The sequence below is a fragment of the Bos grunniens genome, chromosome 10 (genome assembly GCF_055505025.1).
Source record: "Bos grunniens cultivar Pamir isolate PY7600 chromosome 10, Bosgru_T2T1.0, whole genome shotgun sequence".
Classification (NCBI taxonomy): Eukaryota; Metazoa; Chordata; class Mammalia; order Artiodactyla; family Bovidae; genus Bos; species Bos grunniens.
Window position 1 is genome coordinate 85,997,091 of NC_141174.1, and position 19,035 is coordinate 86,016,125.

At 46.9% G+C, this 19,035-nt stretch overlaps 1 protein-coding gene across 12 annotated transcripts in view; it reads right to left on the reverse strand.

Annotated features, from left to right (window-relative positions):
• The window catches only part of PAQR5 (progestin and adipoQ receptor family member 5), a 95,119-nt gene that overhangs the window by 13,951 nt on the left and 62,133 nt on the right, over positions 1–19,035 (reverse strand). For 8 of the 12 annotated variants that reach the window (XR_015135317.1, XR_015135315.1, XR_015135316.1 and 5 more), the window contains exons 3-4: positions 4,292–4,419; positions 963–1,168 (exon numbers count right to left, since the gene is read on the reverse strand). Coding sequence is in view for 7 of the 12 variants with exons in the window: in XM_086322782.1 (XP_086178908.1) it covers positions 963–1,168; positions 4,292–4,419 (334 nt within the window). In the remaining 5 variants the exon portion in view is untranslated. The remainder of the gene's footprint in view (positions 1–962; positions 1,169–4,291; positions 4,420–19,035) is intronic. The other 4 variants (XM_086322786.1, XM_086322788.1, XM_086322789.1 and 1 more) reach the window with 1 other exon arrangement.

Sequence of the window (19,035 nt, forward strand, 5' to 3'; positions counted from 1 at the left end):
GAGCTGAGGATGGTGGGTGCGTGGCAAAGGCGCTGGCCCTTTGGAGGTTCCGACAGGTGCTTGAGGGCAGAGGGGGCTCTCCAGGGAACAGGAGCAGGACACAGCATAAGATGCCAGACCAACGAAAGTGAACATCTCCTTTCAGGCAACGGGGGCCACCAAAGGATTTTAAGCAGGGGATTAAAATGGCCGGAGCCTAGTAAAAGCACACGTGCACGGGAGGGCTGAGCAGGAGGGGAGCAGCTGGACACCAGGGAGGAAGCTGAGCAAACGCCACCCTCTAGGGATTGGGGGTTTCCAGCGGGGTCACGGAGGAGGAGAGGTGGCTGCAGACGAGGAGTCCCAGGTGGGCCCCCAGCCTCTCTCAGCTGACTAGACCTTCCTCTCAGGTTTACTGAACACCTCCAAGTCAGACTCTCAGCTACGGACTGGAAAACCAGATGAGGAAGATGCACGAACTGTCCCTAGGGAGCTGTTCCCAGTGCGGAGTGGAAATGAGGGAATCACTGAGGGAGCTCCAAGGAGGTGGATCCAGGCCTGGGGACTTGAGGAAGCCACAGGCAGGGGCCCTGAGGCTCCCAGGCCCTGGCTCTCCCATTACAAGCTGCGTGATCTGGGTAACTCACCTCTACTGTCCTCATCTATAGCATGGGTATAATGATACTCCACAGCCCAGGGCCCTGCTGTCAGGGTGGGTGGCTGGAAGCCAGCCATGGTGGGAGTACATATACCATAGCTATCTGCCATCACCACAGACTGGGACTTCTGTCCCCAGGGAGCTGGTTGTTCAGTATTCGCCAGCACACCTCTGGACAAGTTTCTTTTAAAACCCTCATCAGGCACCTGGGCAGGGGTGACCCTTCTGCAAGCGCACCAGAGCCTGGCAGTGACCCCAGGTCCCAGAGGAAGGGGCAGGTGGCTTGGTCGTGGGGGACAGAAGGCGAGAGCAGGGCTTCACGTACCCAGGCTGAAGAGGTTGACGGCGCCGTAGTCCAGGAAGTAGCAGATGTGGCGGGCATTCCTGGACATGGAGCTGAAGGTGTGTGCACAGCTGGATGCCAAGGGGAACAAGCAGCTGGCGCCCATGTACACGAGCAGAGGCCAGGAGTAGCTGTCATTCAAGATGTCTGTCACTTGCAGGGTGCTCACAAACCTCCACGAGAAGAACCTGGAACACAGGGGTGCACCCTCAACCTTCAGGGTGACGGCTCCTCTTACAGTCCTCACCTGAAAGTCGCCTACCTTCCCTTTCCCTGGGATGACCAGCCCCTATATGGTCCCATTTTGCTGACATGCCAGGAGCAAGGAAGAGTGAGTGGGGTCCTTTATTGTTTGGACATATACAGGAAGGGCAATGGTCCAGTCTGCATACTCTGCATGTGGTGACTGATCCCTCTTACAGCTTCTTGCCCAGGTGACTCTCTACTTTTGGTTTGCATGCTTCCAGGGCCAGGGAGCTCACCACCTCCCAAGACAGGTCTGAGTGTTTGGAAGTTTCACTGAGCTGGCATCTATCTCCCTGGAATTGCTCTCCACTGGATCAGTCCTAGTTCTCCCTATCAGCACCACAGACAACAAACCCATCAAATATCTCACAGCTGTCTTCATAATCCCTCCCCACCTCTCTGAACTTCACATTAAAGAACCTCAGTGCATTCAACCATTCCTCATAGGATCCAGCTTTGGCCTTATTCTCTCCATGGTTGGTCAGGCTTCCCTTGTGGGAAGACCCCTCAAAGAGAAACAACTCCTCTGCTGGAAAGTCTAGAAGGCAACGGGACTATTTTCTCCCCCTCTTCCATGCTAGTCTTCCACTAACACCACCATCTCTTTCACTGAGGGGCCTGGTCCCAAGGCTCGGTCTCAGCCAAGCCTAGACCTCCAGATTCGTCTCTTACAGAAACACAAAACAGATCCACATCAGATCTGCCCAATCTATAACCCAGGTGAGGGGATCTTCCCTGCAGAAGCTGTTCACTTCCACGAACCACTCTTAGAGAGTCAGGCCCCTTTCCCACGAACTCCCCCAGGGAAGGGACTAAAAGCTTTTCATGGGGGAACGGCGGGAGCATTGCTCAATCCTCTGGCTACACTTGTGATCTGTGCCCACACTTGTGATCTGTTCCCTATGCTGTTCTTCAAAACATATCCTTTTATCAGCTCGGGATTATTCCCGAGTCCCACTGCCCTGGGGCATCTTTCTGCTGCTCCCCCAAGCCCTTCCTGCTGCTCCGTGTTGTGCTCTCAGGGCCCTGGCAGTGCAGGGGTGTCGGGCCCCGTGGAGCGCTCCAGCCAGCGTGGCTCAGCTGTAGAATGGCTACGAAGGCACGTACATACAGCAACGAAAGCCCCACCAACAGGGACGGTCAGGCTGGTCCTTTGTAGTGACACAAACTTCAAAACAGCCCAAGTCACCTCTGGTTTATCCAGAAAATGGAACACCGCACAGCTATATGAAAGCCAGAGAGGCTTGCATGGAGGTCAGACAGAGATCAGGAGGCAGAAACAACGGAGGAGCAGAGGGAGGAGAGAAGCAGGCGCTGGGTGCACACACACGTCACAGATGCTCCAGTCTCTAGAAAAGCATCCTGGGAGAATTACAAGCAGCAGGTCACCCCAGCCACTCCAGAGAGGACAAGAGGGGCCGCGGGAAGACACCAACTCTATTCCCTTCTGCAGTGCTACAGTGTATTAGCATTTAGACTTTTTACTTAAATTTTGTTGTTGTTTAGTCACTTCAGTCATGTCTGACTCTGTGTGACCCTATGGACTGTAGCCCGCCAGGCTCCTCTGTCCATGATGGGATTTCCCAGGCAAGAATCCTGGAGTGGATTGCCATGTCCTATTCCAGGGGATCTTCCCGACCCAGGGATCGAAACAGTGCTTCCTACATTGGCAAGCAGATTTTACCACTGAGCCTCCAGGAAGCCCTTACGTAAGTTTGCTGCTGCTGCTGCTAAGTTGCTTCAGTCGTGTCCAACTCTGTGCGACCCCAGAGACGGCAGCCCACCAGGCTCCCCCATCCCTGGGATTCTCCAGGCAAGAACACTGGAGTGGGTTGCCATTTCCTTCTCCAATGCATGAAAGTGAAAAGTGAAAGTGAAGTCTCTCAGTCGTGGCAGACTCTTAGCGACCCCATGGACTGCAGCCCACCAGGCTCCTTCATCCATGGGATTTTCCAGGCAAGAGTACTGGAGTGGGGTGCCATTGCCTTTACTTAAATTTAAAATGACAAAGAGCCTCCTTGAGCAGATCTTGCTGCCTCCCTGGCCAGGCTGCAGGCCCTAGGGCTTCTTTGCAGGTGGTCCCATCCCACAGCAAGCCTGAGCTCTCCCTTCTCTGCCCTTGATGCATCTGGCTCAAGCAGCCTTCTGCACATTTTGGCCTGGGTCTGACTGCTGGTTGGGCAGGCCTCCTTCCTCGGGCCCTTCTCCACCTGCAGCACACCCTGGGGTCCTTCCTACTCTCTCTGGTCCTCCATACAATCGGAAGGGGGAATCCAGAAACTAGCCTGTGCTAGAACTTGCCAAGAGATATAAGCAAGCCACGCCCTTCTCTGGGCCGCATCTGTGTCAGCCGGTGGCAGTGTGAGGGGGCTGGTGGCCTGTGTGACCTCTGAGGTCCTTCCAACTCTCACATATTACGATCCCATCTCTACCCGCCACTCACTATGCCCAGGCACCGGGTGTGCGAAGCTGGTCTTCGGCCCCCATCTTTCTAAACCAGGTCCCTCCTCAGCTCCCTGGCAGTTCCCATCTGTGCGCACGCGCTTGCCAGAGCATTTATTCTCTTGGCTGGCTGTTAAAGTGCTGTCTGACCAAGTGCCTCACAGCGGCTGTGGCCCCAGAATGACTATGAGCATCCACAGCTCTGTGCCCAATGCTTTTTCTCACATCTCCTCTGATAATCCTCGGGGCAACCCTGGGAAAAGTGGTGCCTATCGCTCCTGCTCTGCAGATGGGAACATGCAAAGCCCAGAGAGGTGACTTGTTCAAGCTAGGGAGTGTCAGCCAGGGCTTCTAGAAGACCCAGACTGAATAAGACAATGCTCTCAAATCAGACCCTGAAGCAGGGAGCAGGGAAAGACTGGGGAGTTTCAGGAGCCCCTCAAATTCTATGGCAATCCATGCCCTAGAGCTCACCCACAACCTCCGGCTCCACACTCGCACCACGGCGGGAGTCGCCCACATTCCAGCACAGAACCTCAGCTTGCCCCACCCCAGCTGTGTTTAATGAAGCCCCGGTTCCCAGGCTCTGCGTGAAACAGCTGGACCAGGGGGCCAGGAGGTACCAGAAGGGCAGCAAGTGCGTCCAGATGTTGAGGGTCTCATTGGTCATTTGAAAAAGGCTGAGGAGGCAGGCAGTGGCGGAACTCTGTGGGTGTCGGTAGCCGAAGAGGATGCCCTGTTCATGGAACACCTGCAAGGGGAGGAGAAAGGGACGCTGAGGTTACACAAGAGGGTGGCCGGAAGGTCTCAGGGGAACGTCCCTGGTAGCATCCACCTTTCTCCCAGGCTGGGCACTTGTCCACTAGAGCCTGGAACACCTGACCCCGGGTCCTTGATCTGTCACGTGGCTTCCCGCTTCCTTCCCAAGGTTTCCAAAATCTCGTGTCCTCCCAGGAGCCTGCAGTCAGCTGGAGGAGCAGATTCAAGGCCCCGACTTCCTCTGGGAATCCAGCCTGTCTGTCCATTCCCAGAGGCACTTACTTCTGTCATGAATGTTGCTTAAGAATCTGGTTTTGCACCCTCTGGCTGGGGCCTACAGCCTGGTCTTCGGATGGTTGACATATATGCTGCCTGTCCGAGCTGACAAGCCCTGCATGTCAGGGGCTGGTGGGATGATCTCTGCAGGAGATCCCCCCGAGGCCCAGGGTATATTCACCAGAGCGCTTCACAAAGGCCTTTTGATGAAGACTATGATGGCATCAGCCTGGGCTGCAGGTGGAGGAGAAGGCCCACACAAACACCCCCTGCCTCAGGCAGCCCACCTGGCAAGGCTCTTGGCAACCACCTCACCCTGGATGAGAAACTTGGACTGGCCAGATAAAATATGGGGTGTCAACCTGCTTGGAGGACTGCATTACAGCCATTTAAAATGGTAATTGTGAGGCCTTCCCTGGCAGTCTAGTAGTTAACAATCCGTCTTCCATTGCAGGGGATACGGGTTCAATTCCTGGTCAGGGAACTAAGATCCCACATGCCTGCTAAAGTCACTTGTCGTGTCTGACTCTGTGTGACCCTACAAACCGTAGCCCACCAAGATCCTGTGTCCATGGGATTCTCCAGGCAAGAATACTGGAGTGGGTTACCAAGCTCTCCTCCAGGGGATACTCCCGAACCAGGGATCAAACCCGCATCTCTTATGTCTCCTGCACTGGCAGGTGGGGTCTTTACCACCACACGCTGCGGTGCAACTACGCCCGTGTTCTGCCACTACAGAGCCCACTGCTCTGGAGCCAGCACCATGACTAGAAAGAAGCTTGTGTGCCGCAACTGAGACCTGACGAAGCCCAAAATAAGTAAATAAATTAATAAGAAAAAAAAAAGGTAATTGTGAAGATGACGAGGCATGAGGAACAAAAGCTCAGGATGTAACATTAAGTGAAACAAAAGTGGAATGTCAACTGTATGCCTGCCATGATGCTAAGAACTACAGCAATTTAAGTGCACATGGTGGGATGGAGGCTGGGGGAACATGGGAAAGGAAAGAACTTCATTTGTTGAAGTAGCAGGATTTGCGTTATCAGATCAGGGTGTGATCAGATCAGGGTTTCTCAGTCTTGACAGTGCTGACATTTGGGGCCAATTCTTTGTTGTTGCGGGGTGCTGTCATATGCATTGTCAGTAGTATCTGTGGCCTCTCCCTATGAGATGCCAAGAGCACCCACCACGCTCCCCTTCCAAGCTGTGACAACCAAACATATCTCCCAAACCTGCCATGTCCCCTGGGGCAAAACCTCCCCTAGTTAAGAACCATTGATTTAGCTGAATGTTGCTATAATCCTTGAAAGGTAAATAAAAATGAGTAGATTAATTAAGAAAAATAATAATAATATTAGTAATCATTAGAAAAGGCAGAGAAACCAGAGATCAAATTGCCAACATCAGCTGGATCATGGAAAAAGCAAGAGAGTTCCAGAAAAACATCTATTTCTGCTTTCTTGACTATGCCAAAGCCTTTGACTGTGTGGATCACAATAAACTGTGGAAAATTCTTCAAGAGATGGGAATACCAGACCACCTGACCTGCCTCTTGAGAAATCTGTACGCAGGTCAGGAAGCAACAATTAGAACTGGACATGGAACAACAGACTGGTTCTAAATAGGAAAAGGAGTATGTCAAGGCTGTATATTGTCACCCTGCTTATTTAACTTATATGCAGAGTACATCATGAGAAATGCTGGGCTGGAAGAAGCACAAGCTGGAATCAAGATTGCTGGGAGAAATATCAATAACCTCAGATATGCAGATGACACTACCCGCATGGCAGAAAGTGAAGAGGAACTCAAAAGCCTCTTGATGAAAGTGAAAGAGGAGAGTGAAAAAGTTGGCTTAAAGCTCAACATTCAGAAAACGAAGGTCATGGCATCCGGTCCCATCACTTCATGGCAAATATATGGGGAAACAGTGTCAGACTTTATGTTTTTGGGCTCCAAAATCACTGTGGATGGTGACTGCAGCTGTGAAATTAAAAGATGCTTACTCCTTGGAAGAAAAGTTATGACCAACCTAGATAGCATATTGAAAAGCAGAGACATTACTTTGCCAACAAAGGTCTGTCTAGTCAAGGCTATGGTTTTTCCAGTGGTCATGTATGGATGTGAGAGTTGGACTGTGAAGAAAGCTAAGTGCCGAAGAATTGATGCTTTTGAACTGTGGTGTTGGAGAAGACTCTTGAGAGTTCCTTGGACTGCAAGGAGATCCAACCAGTCCTTCTAAAGGAGATCAGCCCTGGGATTTCTTTGGAAGGAATGATGCTAAAGCTGAAACTCCAGTACTTTGGCCACCTCATGCGAAGAGTTGACTTATTGGAAAATACCCTGATGCTGGGAGGGATTCGGGGCAGGATGAGAAGGGGACGACAGAGGATGAGATGGCTGGATTGCATCACTGACTCGATGGAGATGAGTTTGGGTAAACTCCAGGAATTGGTGATGGACAGGGAGGCCTGGAGTGCTGCCATTCATGGGGTCGCAAAGAGTCAGACACGACTGAGCGACTGAACTGAACTGACTGAATGTAAATCATTTATATGACCAACCTAGACAGCATATTAAAAAGTAGAGACATTATTTGCCAACAAAGGTCCGTCTAGTCAAGGCTATGGTTTTCCAGTGGTCATGTATGGATGTGAGAGTTGGACTATAAAGAAGGCTGAGTACCAAAGAATTAGTGCTTTTGAACTGCGGTGTTGGAGAAGCCTCTTGAGAATCTCTTGGACTGCAAGGAGATCCAACCAGTCCATCCTAAAGGAAATCAGTCCTGAATATTCATTGGAAGGACTGATGCTGAAGCTGAAACTCCAATACTTTAGCCACCTGATGCAAAGAATTGACTCATTTGAAAAGACCCTGATACAGGGAAACATTGAAGGCAGGAAGAGAAGGGGACAACAAAGAATGAGATGGTTCGATGGCATCACCGACTCAATGGAGATGAGTTTGAGTTGACTCCGGGAGTTGGTGATGAACAGGGAGACCTGGTGTGCTGCAGTTCACAGGGTCTCAAAGAGTCAGACATAACTGAGCAACTGAACTGAACCAATTGTAAATCAAGTCATGATAAATTTTAAAGGTTTCCATCTGGTTTTCTAGGGCTGTGGGAGGAATGGAAGGCTGGGAGAATTCCAACCTAAATATTGATTTCCCATCTGGGTTACCAACTTCTTAGTTTAAGAGAGAACTTTGATTCAAAAATATACAATACTTGTAATGACCTATAGTGGAAAAGAATACACATGTATGTAAATATAGATGTATGTTTCAGGTGTACAGCAAAGTGCACACCTTGCTTTATACTCTGTTGTATACCTTTGCTTTATACTTGCTTATACAATTTGCTATACACCTGAAACACGACAATGCTGTAAATCAACTATACTTCTATTTTCCAAAATGGCTTAAAAAATAATAAAGAATTTTTAAAAAAATACAAGAACAAACAATGTATCATGACCTATACTACCTCTTGAGATTCTGAGTCAAGTGGTCTCTTGGAGGAGTGGAGAAAGCAGGGAGATATCCGTAAAGAGTTGAATCTGGGCCAGTGAGGTGCTAAATGACTTTAAGCTGGGCCACAGCTCTCAGCGTTCAGTGTCCTCATCTATGAAATGGGTGACATTAGCTTACCAGATGGCGAGGGCATTCCCATCTTGGTTCACTTCTGGGTGAAACTGGTCAACTAGGGAGAGGGGACAAACGAAGTTGGTTCAAGGTCCAGTGAAGAAGTACTGTTTGAATTAGGCTTGGGTTTTAGCTTATTTTTTGATTAGCTAAAGTCAAAAACTTTAGGTTTTGATTCACCGTGGTTTCTGCCGACATTCCCAGATTACAGTGGACAGCCTTCTCTAATGGGCAGCAGGAGTCTCAGCTTGCAGCAGTCTGCCCACCAGGGCTGCTGTTCAGTTCAGTTCAGTTCAGTTGCTCAGTTGTGTCTGACTCTTCATGACCCCATGGACCACAGCATGCCAGGCCTCCCTGTCCGTCACCAACTCCCAGAGTCTACTCAAACTCATCTCCATCGAGTCAGTGATGCCATCCAACCATCTCATCCTCTGCTGTCCCCTTCTCCTCCTCCCTTCAATCTTTCCCAGCATCAGGGTCTTTTCAAATGAGTCAGCTCTTCGCTTCAGGTGGCCAGAGTATTGGAGTTTCAGCTTAACTATCAGTCCTTCCAGTGAACACTCAGGACTGATCTCCTTTAGGATGGACTGCTTGGATCTCCTTACAGCCCAAGGGACTCTCAAGAGTCTTCTCCAGCACCACAGTTCAAAAGCATCAATTCTTTGGCGCTCAGCTTTCTTCATAGTCCAACTCTCACATCCATACATGACTACTGGAAAAACCATAGCCTTGACAAGATGGACCTTTGTTAGTAATGTCTCTGCTTTTGAATATGCTATCTAGGTTGGTCATAACTTTCCTTCCAAGGAGTAAGCGTCTTTTAATTTCATGGCTGCAGTCACCATCTGCAGTGATTTTGGAGCCCAGAAAAATAAAGTCTGACACTGTTTCCACTGTTGCCCCATCTATTTCCCATGAAGTGATAGGACCAGATGCCATGATCTTCGTTTTCTGAATGTTGAGCTTTAACCAACCTTTTCACTCTCCTATTTCACTTTCATCAAGAGGCTCTTTAGTTCTTCACTTTCTGCCATGCGGGTAATGTCATCTGCATATCTGAGGTTATTGATATTTCTCCCGGCAATCTTGATTCCAGCTTGTGTTTCTTCCAGCCCAGCATTTCTCATGATGTACTCTGCATATAACTTAAATAAGCAGGGTGACAATGTACAGCCTTGATGTACTCCTTTTCCTATTTGGAACCAGTCTGTTCCATGTCCAGTTCTAACTGTTGCTTCCTGACCTACATACAGATTTCTCAAGAGGCAGGTCAGGTGGTCTCGTATTCCCATCTCTTGAAGAATTTTCCACAGTTTATTGTGATCCACACCGTCAAAGGCTTTGGCATAGTCAATAAAGCAGAAATAGATGTTTTTCTGGAACTCTCTTGCTTTTTCCATGATCCAGTGGATGTCGGCAATTTGATCTCTGGTTCCTCTGCCTTTTCGAAAACCAGCTTGAACATCTGGAAGTTCACAGTTCACGTATTGCTGAAAACTGGCTTGGAGAATTTTGAGCATTACTTTACTAGCATGTGAGATGAGTGCAATTGTGAGGTATTTTGAGCATTCTTTGGCATTGCCCTTCTTTGCAATTGGAATGAAAACTGATCTTTTCCAGTCCTGTGGCCACTGCTGAGTTTTCCAAATTTGCTGACATATTGAGTGCAGCACTTTCACAGCATCATCTTTTAGGATTTGAAATTGCTCAGCTGGAATTCCATCACCTCCACTAGCTTTGTTTGTAGTGAGGCTTCCTAAGGCCCACTTGACTTCACATGCCAGGATGTCTGGCTCTAGGTGAGTGATCACACCATTGTGAAGATCTTTTTTTGTACAGTTCTGTGTATTCTTGTCACCTCTTCTTAATATCTTCTGCTTCTGTTAGGTCCCTACCATTTCTGTCCTTTATTGAGACCATCTTTGCATGAAATGTTCCCTTGGTGTCTCTTATTTTCTTGAAGAGGTCTCCAGTCTTTCCCATTCTACTGTTTTCCTCTATTTCTTTGCACTGATCACTGAGGAAAGCTTTGTTATCTCTCCTTGCTATCCTTTGGAACTCTGCATTCAAATAGGTATATCTTTCCTTTTTTCCGTTGCTTTTTGCTTCTCTTCTTTTCACAGCTGTTTGTAAGGCCTCCCCAGACGCCATGTTGCTTTTTTGCGTTTCTTTTTCTTGGGGATGGTCTTGGTCCCTGTCTCCTGTACAGTGTCACGAACCTCCGACCATAGTTCATCAGGCACTCTGTCTATCAGATCTAGTCCTTAAATCTATTTCTCACTTCCACTGTATAGTCATAAGGGATTTGATTTAGGTCATACCTGAACGGTCTAGTGGTTTTCCCCACTTTCTTCAATTTAAGTCTGAATTTGGCAATAAGGAGTTCATGATCTGAGCCACAGTCAGCTCCCAGGCTTGTTTTTGCTGACTGTATAGAGCTTCTCTGGGAGAAGGCAATGGCAACCCACTCCAGTATTCTTGCCTGGAGAATCCCAGGGATGGGGGAGCCTGGTGGACTGCCATCTATGGGGTTGCACAGAGTTGGACGTGACTGAAGTGACTTAGCAGCAGCAGCAGCAGCATAGAGCTTCTCCATATTTGGCTGTAAAGAATATAATCAATCTGATTTCAGTGTTGGCCATCTGGTGATGTCCATGCTGACAAGGAGGCAAATGGGCCAATGGCCTCAGCCTTTGATCCATGTGGGGATGGCGCCCGCGTGGTGGGCATGGAACGCCCCCAACAGAAACTATGGGTCTACCATTCTACTTCTCATGTTTCTTGCTTTCTTCCTTATTTTTTTTTAATTAAAGCATTGGCCGCTTGTTGAAATACAAGGGCTCCAGAAAGGAGCAATTGATACTCATTACTCACTCCTTCATATGAGTAAGTTTAGCAGATCTCACACAGCAGGAGATCTTAAGACAAGGGGCCTGCGGAACCTTGGGCAAGCGGGGATGGCGCACGGGGAGGAAGCAAGGCAGGTCTGCGAGACAGCTTAGACACAGTGATGGCTGCAGCTGGACGGTGGCTACGAGACCCAGAGGGGGAGGAAGCAAGGCAGGTCTGCGAGACAGCTTAGACACAGTGATGGCTGCAGCTGGATGGTGGCTACGAGACCCAGAGGGGGAGGAAGCAAGGCAGGTCTGCGGGACAGCTTAGACACAGTGATGGCTGCAGCTGGACGGTGGCTACGAGACCCAGAGGGGAGGTCACCTATACTTTGTCCACAGTGACTCAGGGTACACTATTGTCCTTCTCTCTTTGGACCCTGCATTCTAGGAGGCAAGAGAGGATGCTGACAGAGTCAAAAGCCAGAGAGGAACAGAGGGGCTGGGAAATTCACACACTGGACAACTTGACCGCATTTAAGCATCTGGCCCCAGACCTGGAGAAGATGCCTTACAGCAAGGCTAGGATTAGGCCCAGATTAAAAGAACCTGCTTCCCACTACTCATAAAAGCCAAAACAAAAGCTACATGTCCACTGGCAAATGAATGGAGAGCAGATAAAGAAGATGTGGCACAGACACACAATGGAGTATCACTCAGCCGTAAGAAAGAACAAAATTATGCCAGAACCAGAGATTACCATACTGAGTGAGAAGTCAGAAGGAGAAAGACAAATACCATGTGATATCACTTATATGTGAAATCTAAACTATGACACAACTGACTCACAGACAGGAACAGACTTGTGGTTGCAAAGGGGAAGGGATGGGGAGAGGGATGGACTGGGAATCTGGGGTTGGTGGTTACAAATTATTACATTTAGAATGGATAAACAAGGTCCTACTGTATAGGACAGAGAACTATAATCTCCTGGGATAAACCATAATGGAAAAGAATATAAAAAATGCATAAATGTGTATAGCTGAGTCACTTTGTTGTATAGCAGAGATTAGTGCAACACAGCAAATCAACTACACTGCAATTTTTAAAAAAGAAAAGGAAAAAAGCCTGCTTTCCTCTTACCATTCATGTAACCATACATGGATGAAAAGCCCATTAACCACACCACAGGGGTGGGATTGAAAGCAGATCTCAAGAAAAGAAAAAAAAGAAGTCCAAATGGATACAGGATGAAAAAAAGAAAGGAAGGGAGCCACTCTGTCAAAAACCAGCAACATCTGACCTGCCCTTCTGAACGCAGAGTTAAAAAGAATAGCAAGGAGAGGTAAGAAAGCCTTCCTAAGTGAACAGTGAGAAGAAATAGAGGAAAACAATAGAGTGAAAAAGACTAGAGATCTCTTCAAGAAAATTAGAGATACCAAGGGAACATTTCACGCAAAGATGGGCACAATAAAAGACAGAAATGGTATGGACCTAACAGAAGCAGAAGATATTAAGAAAAGGTCACGAGAATACACAGAAGAACTATACAGAAAAGATCTTAATGACCCAGATAATCACAATGGTGTCATCACTCACCTACAGCCAGACATTCTGGAATGCAAAGTCAAGTGGGCCTTAGGAAGCACCACTACGAACAAAGCTAGTGGAGGCGATAGAATTCCAGCTGAGCAATTTCAAATCCTAAAAGATGATGCTGTGAAAGTGCTGCACTCAATATGTCAGCAAATTTGGAAAACTCAGCAGTGGCCACAGGACTGGAAAAGATCAGTTTTCATTCCAATTGCAAAGAAGGGCAATGCCAAAGAAAGTTCAAACTACTACACAATTGCACTCATTTCACAAGCTAGCAAGGTAGTGCTCAAAATACTTCAAGCTAACAGTATGTGAACCGAGAATGTCCAGATGTTCAAGCTGGATTTAGAAAAGGCAGAGGAACCAGAGATCAAATTGCTGACATCCACTGGCATGATCCATTGGATCACAGAAAAAGCAAGAGAATTCCAGAAAAACATCTACTTCTGCTTCACTGACTATGCTAAAGCCTTTGACTGGTCATAATAAACTATGGAAAATTCTTAAAGAGATGAGGATATTAGACCACCTTACCTGCCTCCTGAGAAACCTGTATGCAGGTCAATAAGCAACAGTTAGAACCGGACATAGAACAATGGACCGGTTCCAAACTGGGAAAGGAGTACATCAAGGCTGTATATGTTGTTACCCTGCTTATTTTACCTTCTATGCAAAGTAGATCATGCGAAATACCAGGCTGGATAAAGCACAAGCTGGAATCAGGATTGCTGGGAGAAATATTAACAACCTCAGATATGCCGATGATATCACCCTTATGGCAGAAAGCAAAGAGGAACTAAAGAGCCTCTTGATGAAGGTGAAAGAGGAGAGCGTAAAAGCTGCCTTAAAACTCAACAGTCAAAAAACTAAGATCATGGCATCTGGTCCGATCACTTCATGGCAAATAGATAGGGAAACAATGGAAACAACGAGAGACTTTATTTTCTTGGGCTCCCAAATCATTGCAGATGATGACTGCAGCCATGAAATTAAAAGATGCTTGCTCCTTGGAAGAAAAGCTGTGACAAACCTAGACAGTGTATTGAAAAGCAGAGCCATTACTTTGCTGACATAGGTCCATATAATGAAAGCTATGGTTTTTCCAGGAGTCATGTACGGATGTAAGAGTTAGACCATAAAAAGGCTGAGTGTCGAAGAACTGATGCTTTCGAACTATGGTGCTGGAGAAGACTCTTGAGAGTCCCTTGGACTGCAAGGAGATAAAACCAGTTAATCCTAAAGAAAATCAGTCCTAAATACTCATTGGAAGGACTGATGCTGAAGCTGCAATACTTTGGCCACCATCATGCAAAGATCTGACTCCTTGGAAAAGACAGTGATGCTGGGAAAGAGTGGGGGCAGGAAAAGAAGGGGACGACAGAGAACGAGATGGTTGGATGGCATCACCGACTCAATGGACATGAGTTTGAGCAGACTCCAGGAGATGGTGAAGGACAAGTAAGCCTGGCGTGCTGCAGTCCACGGAGTCTCAAAGAGTTGGACACGACTGAGTGACTGAACAACCTGCCTCTGCCTCCCCAATTTGACCTTCCACCCACTAGGTGGCGCTGTTAGGTCCACTCCAGCTCTGAACCCCTCCAAGCACAGGGAGACAAGTTCTCTCCATAATCTGGCTCCAGCCTCAGCAAAGCACTTTGCATAGAGTAGATCCTCACAGAACAGATATCAGAAAGTCACATCTAACTCTTGTGAGCCCATGGACTGTAGCCCACAAGGCTCCTCTGTCCCTAGGATTTACATGCTACATAAATCTGAACAACAAAACATTTGAAAACAATTTTGCATTCCTGCCTAGTTTGACCCCCAAAGGCAAACCACAGTCATTGTCTTAATGCTCTGTAATGGGCCTCATTTCTAAGCAGCCCCGAGTTAGCAGACGCTGGCTTATTTGCACAGCAGAATTGATTCGACTCCACCTTGCCTCCCTGGTTGCAGGCCAACCAATTTAGAGTGAAATGAAATCAAATTGTGTGCAGCCTATAATTTAGGAGTGAGAACCCCCAGGCAGCCAGGTGGAAGGGCACGTCAGTGGGTTTTCCGCTTAGTGCCTGCCACACATTGGGCTTCCAAGAAAGGCCCTGTGCACCTGCCAGCTGATGCCTGAAATTCCACTGTGACTATTTCAAACCCTTGGTGTTTCCATCTATTAAACTGCAAATCACCTGGGGAAAATAATCGCACCTGGCTAGCGGTAAATAAGAGTGGATTTTGATGGCAAAGCGGAGAAGCTGCCAGAGTGGGGTTATCAGGCCACAGGCCTCTGTGTGGTAATCTGAATTTTTCGTCTAGATCTCACTGAATCCTCATGGCCTAGTGAGGGACAGTTTTTTCCTGTCCCCATTTCACAGAAAAGGAAACTAAGGTCCAGGGAGGTGAAGGCATTTAATCAAGATCCCAGAATTAGTGGGGGCAAAGCTGAGACATTAGACCTTGTGTCCTGGTCTTTCACATGATCCTCCCTGCCACTCTGGAGGACTCACTGGAGATGAAGCTTTCCCCTCTCAGCCTGCAGTGTGATTGTGGACAGTCACACACTTCTCTGAACCTTAGTTGTTTCTCTTTAAAGTGTTATTGTTCTGAACTGCATCTCCCATAACACTAGACAGTGTGTTGAAAAGCAGAAATATTACTCTGTCGACAAAGGTCCATATAGTTAAGGCTATGGTCTTCCCAGTGGTCACATACGGTTGTGAGAGCTGGAACATAAAGAAGGCAGAGTGCCAAAGAATTGATGCCTTTGAACTGTAGTGCTGGAGAAGACTCCTGAAAGTCCCCTGGACGGCAAGGGGATCAAACCAGTCAATCTTAATGGAAATAGACCCTGAATAGTCACTGGAAGGACTGATGCTGAAGCTGAAGCTCCAGTATTTTGGTCATCTGATGGGAATAGATGACTCATTAGAAAAGTCCTTGATGCTGGGAAAGATGGAGGGCAGAAGGAGAAGAGGGCATCAGAGGATGAGACGGCTGGATGGCTGCTCCAATGCAATGAACACGAACTTGAGCAAGTTTCAGGAGATGATGAGGGACAGGGAGACCTGGTGTGCTGCAGTCCATGGGGTCGCAAAGAGTCAGACACGACTGGGTGACTGAGCAATAACAACAACAAAATTCATATATTGAAGCCCTAACCTCTAGCACCTCAGAATGTAACTGTATTTGGAGATAGTGTTTTAAAATACTTATTTATTTTTATTTATTTGGCTGTACCAGGTCTTAGTTGCAGAATACAAACTTATCTGTGGCATGTGGGATCTAGTTCCCTCCCCACCAGGTATCAAACCTGTGTCCCTGCATAGCAAGGCGGATTCTTAACCTGCTGGACCACCATGAAATTTCCATGGGGATAGTTTTAAAAGAGGTGATTATGAGGTGATCAAAAGCTTTCCAGACAAGCAAAAGATAAGGGAATTCAACATCATCAAACCAGCTTTACAACGAATGCTAAAGGAACTTCTCTAGATAGAAAACAAGAGAAGGAAAAGACCCATCTATAGAAAATACCCCAAACAATTAAGAAAATGGTAATAGGCTCATGTCGTTGTTGTTGCTCAGTCACCCAGTCGTGTCTGACTCTTTGCGGCCCCATGGACTGCAGCACGCCAGGTCTCCCTGTCCCTCACCATCTCCCGAAGCTTGCCCAAGTGTATGTTCATTGCATCGGAGATGCCATCCAGCCATCTCATCCTCTGATGCCTTCTTCTCCTTCTGCCCTCAATCTTTCCCAGCATCAGGGACTTTTCCAATGAGTCTGTTCCCATCAGATGATCAAAATACTGGAGCTTTAGCTTCAGCACCAGTCCTTCCAGTGATTATTCAAGGTTGATTTTCATTAAGATTGACTGGTTTGATCTCCTTGCTGTCCAAGAGACTTTCAGGAATCTTCTCCAGCACTACAGTTCGAAGGCATCGATTCTTTGGCACTCTGCCTTCTTTATGGTCCAGCTCTCCCAACCGTATGTGACCACTGGGAAGACCATAGCCTTGACTACATGGACCTTTGTTGACAGAGTGATGTCTCTGCTTTTCAACACACTAAGTTTGTCATCGCTTTCCTGCCAAGAAGCAATCGTCTTCTGATTTCATGGCTGTAGTCACCATCTGCAGTGATTTTAGAGCCCAAGAAGAGGAAATCTGTCACTACTTCCACCTTGTCCCCTTCTATTTGCCATGAAGTAATGGGGCCAGATACCATGATCTTAGTTTTTTTAATATTTACTTTTTTTCTTTTTCTTTTTTTAAATATAAATATATTTATTTTAATTGGAGGCTAATTACTTTACAATATTGTATTGGTTTTGCCATACATCAACATGAATCCACCACGGGTTTACACGTGTTCCCCATCCTGAACCCCCTTCCCACCTCCCTCCCCATACCATCCCTCTGGGTCATCCCAGTGCACCAGCCCCAAGCATCCTGTATCATGCATCAAACCTGGACTGGCAATTCATTCCATATATGATATTATACATGTTTCAAGGCCGTTCCCCCAAATCATGCCCCCTCCCAGAGTCCAAAAGACTGTTCTATACATCTGTGTCTCTTTTGCTGTCTTGCATACAGGGTTATTGTTACCATCTTTCTAAATTCCATATATATGCATTAGTATAGTGTATTGGTGTTTTTCTTTCTGCCTTACTTCACTCTGTATAATAGGCTCCAGTTTCATCCACCTCATTAGAACTGATTCAAATGTATTCTTTTTAATGGCTGAGTAATACTCCATTGTGTATATGTACCACTGCTTTCTTATCCATTCATCTGCTGATGGACATCTAGGTTGCTTCCATGTCCTGGCTATTATAAACAGTGCTGCGATGAACATTGGGGTACACGTGTCTCTTTCAATTCTGGTTTCCTCAGTGTGTATGCCCAGCAGTGGGATTGCTGGGTCATAAGGCAGTTCTATTTCCAGTTTTTTAAGGCATCTCCACACTGTTCTCCATAGTGGCTGTACTAGTTTGCATTCCCACCAACAGTGTAAGAGGGTTCCCTTTTCTCCACAGCCTCTCCAGCATTTATTATTTGTAGACTTTTGGATCGCAGCCATTCTTACTGGTGTGAAATGGTACTTCATTGTGGTTTTGATTTGCATTTCTCTGATAATGGGTGATGTTGAGCATCTTTTCATGTGTTTGTTAGCCATCTGTATGTCTTCTTTGGAGAAATGTCTGTTTAGTTCTTTGGCCCATTTTTTGATTGGGTCATTTATTTTTCTGGAGTTGAGCTGCAGGAGTTGCTTGTATATTTTTGAGATTATTTCTTTGTCAGTTGCTTCATTTGCTATTATTTTCTCCCATTCTGAAGGCTGTCTTTTCACCTTGCTTAGAGTTTCCTTTGTTGTCCAGAAGCTTTTAATTTTAATTAGGTCCCATTTGTTTATTTTTGCTTTTATTTCCAATATTCTGGGAGGTGGGTCATAGAGGATCCTGCTGTGATGTATGTCAGAGAGTGTTTTGCCTATGTTCTCCTCTAGGAGTTTTATAGTTTCTGGTCTTACATTTAGATTTTTAATCCACTTTGAGTTTATTTTTGTGTATGGTGTTAGAAAGTGTTCTAGTTTCATTCTTTTACAAGTGGTTGACCAGTTTTCCCAGGACCACTTGTTAAAGAGATTGTCTTTTCTCCATTGTATATTCTTGCCTGCTTTGTCAAAGATAAGGTGTCCATAGGTGCGTGGATTTATCTCTGGGCTTTCTATTTTGTTCCATTGATCTATATTTCTGTCTTTGTGCCAGTACCATACTGTCTTAATGACTGTGGCTTTGTAGTAGAGCCTGAAGTCAGGCAGGTTGATTCCTCCAGTTCCATTCTTCTTTCTCAAGATTGCTTTGGCTATTTGAGGTTTTTTTTATTTCCATACAAATTGTGAAATTATTTGTTCTAGCTCTGTGAAAAATACCGTTGGTAGCTTGATAGGGCGGAGAAGGCGATGGCACCCCTCTCCAGTACTCTTGCCTGGAAAATCCCATGGATGGAGGAGCCTGGTAGGCTGCAGTCCATGGGGTCACTAAGAGTCGGACACGACTGAATGACTTCACTTTCACTTTTCACTTTCACGCATTGGAGAAGGAAATGGCAACCCAATCCAGTGTTCTTGCCTGGAGAATCCCAGGGACGGGGGAGCCTGGTGGGCTGCCATCTATGGGGTCACACAGAGTCGGACACGACTGAAGTGACTTAGCAGCAGCAGCAGCAGCTTGATAGGGATTGCACTGAATCTATAGATTGCTTTGGGG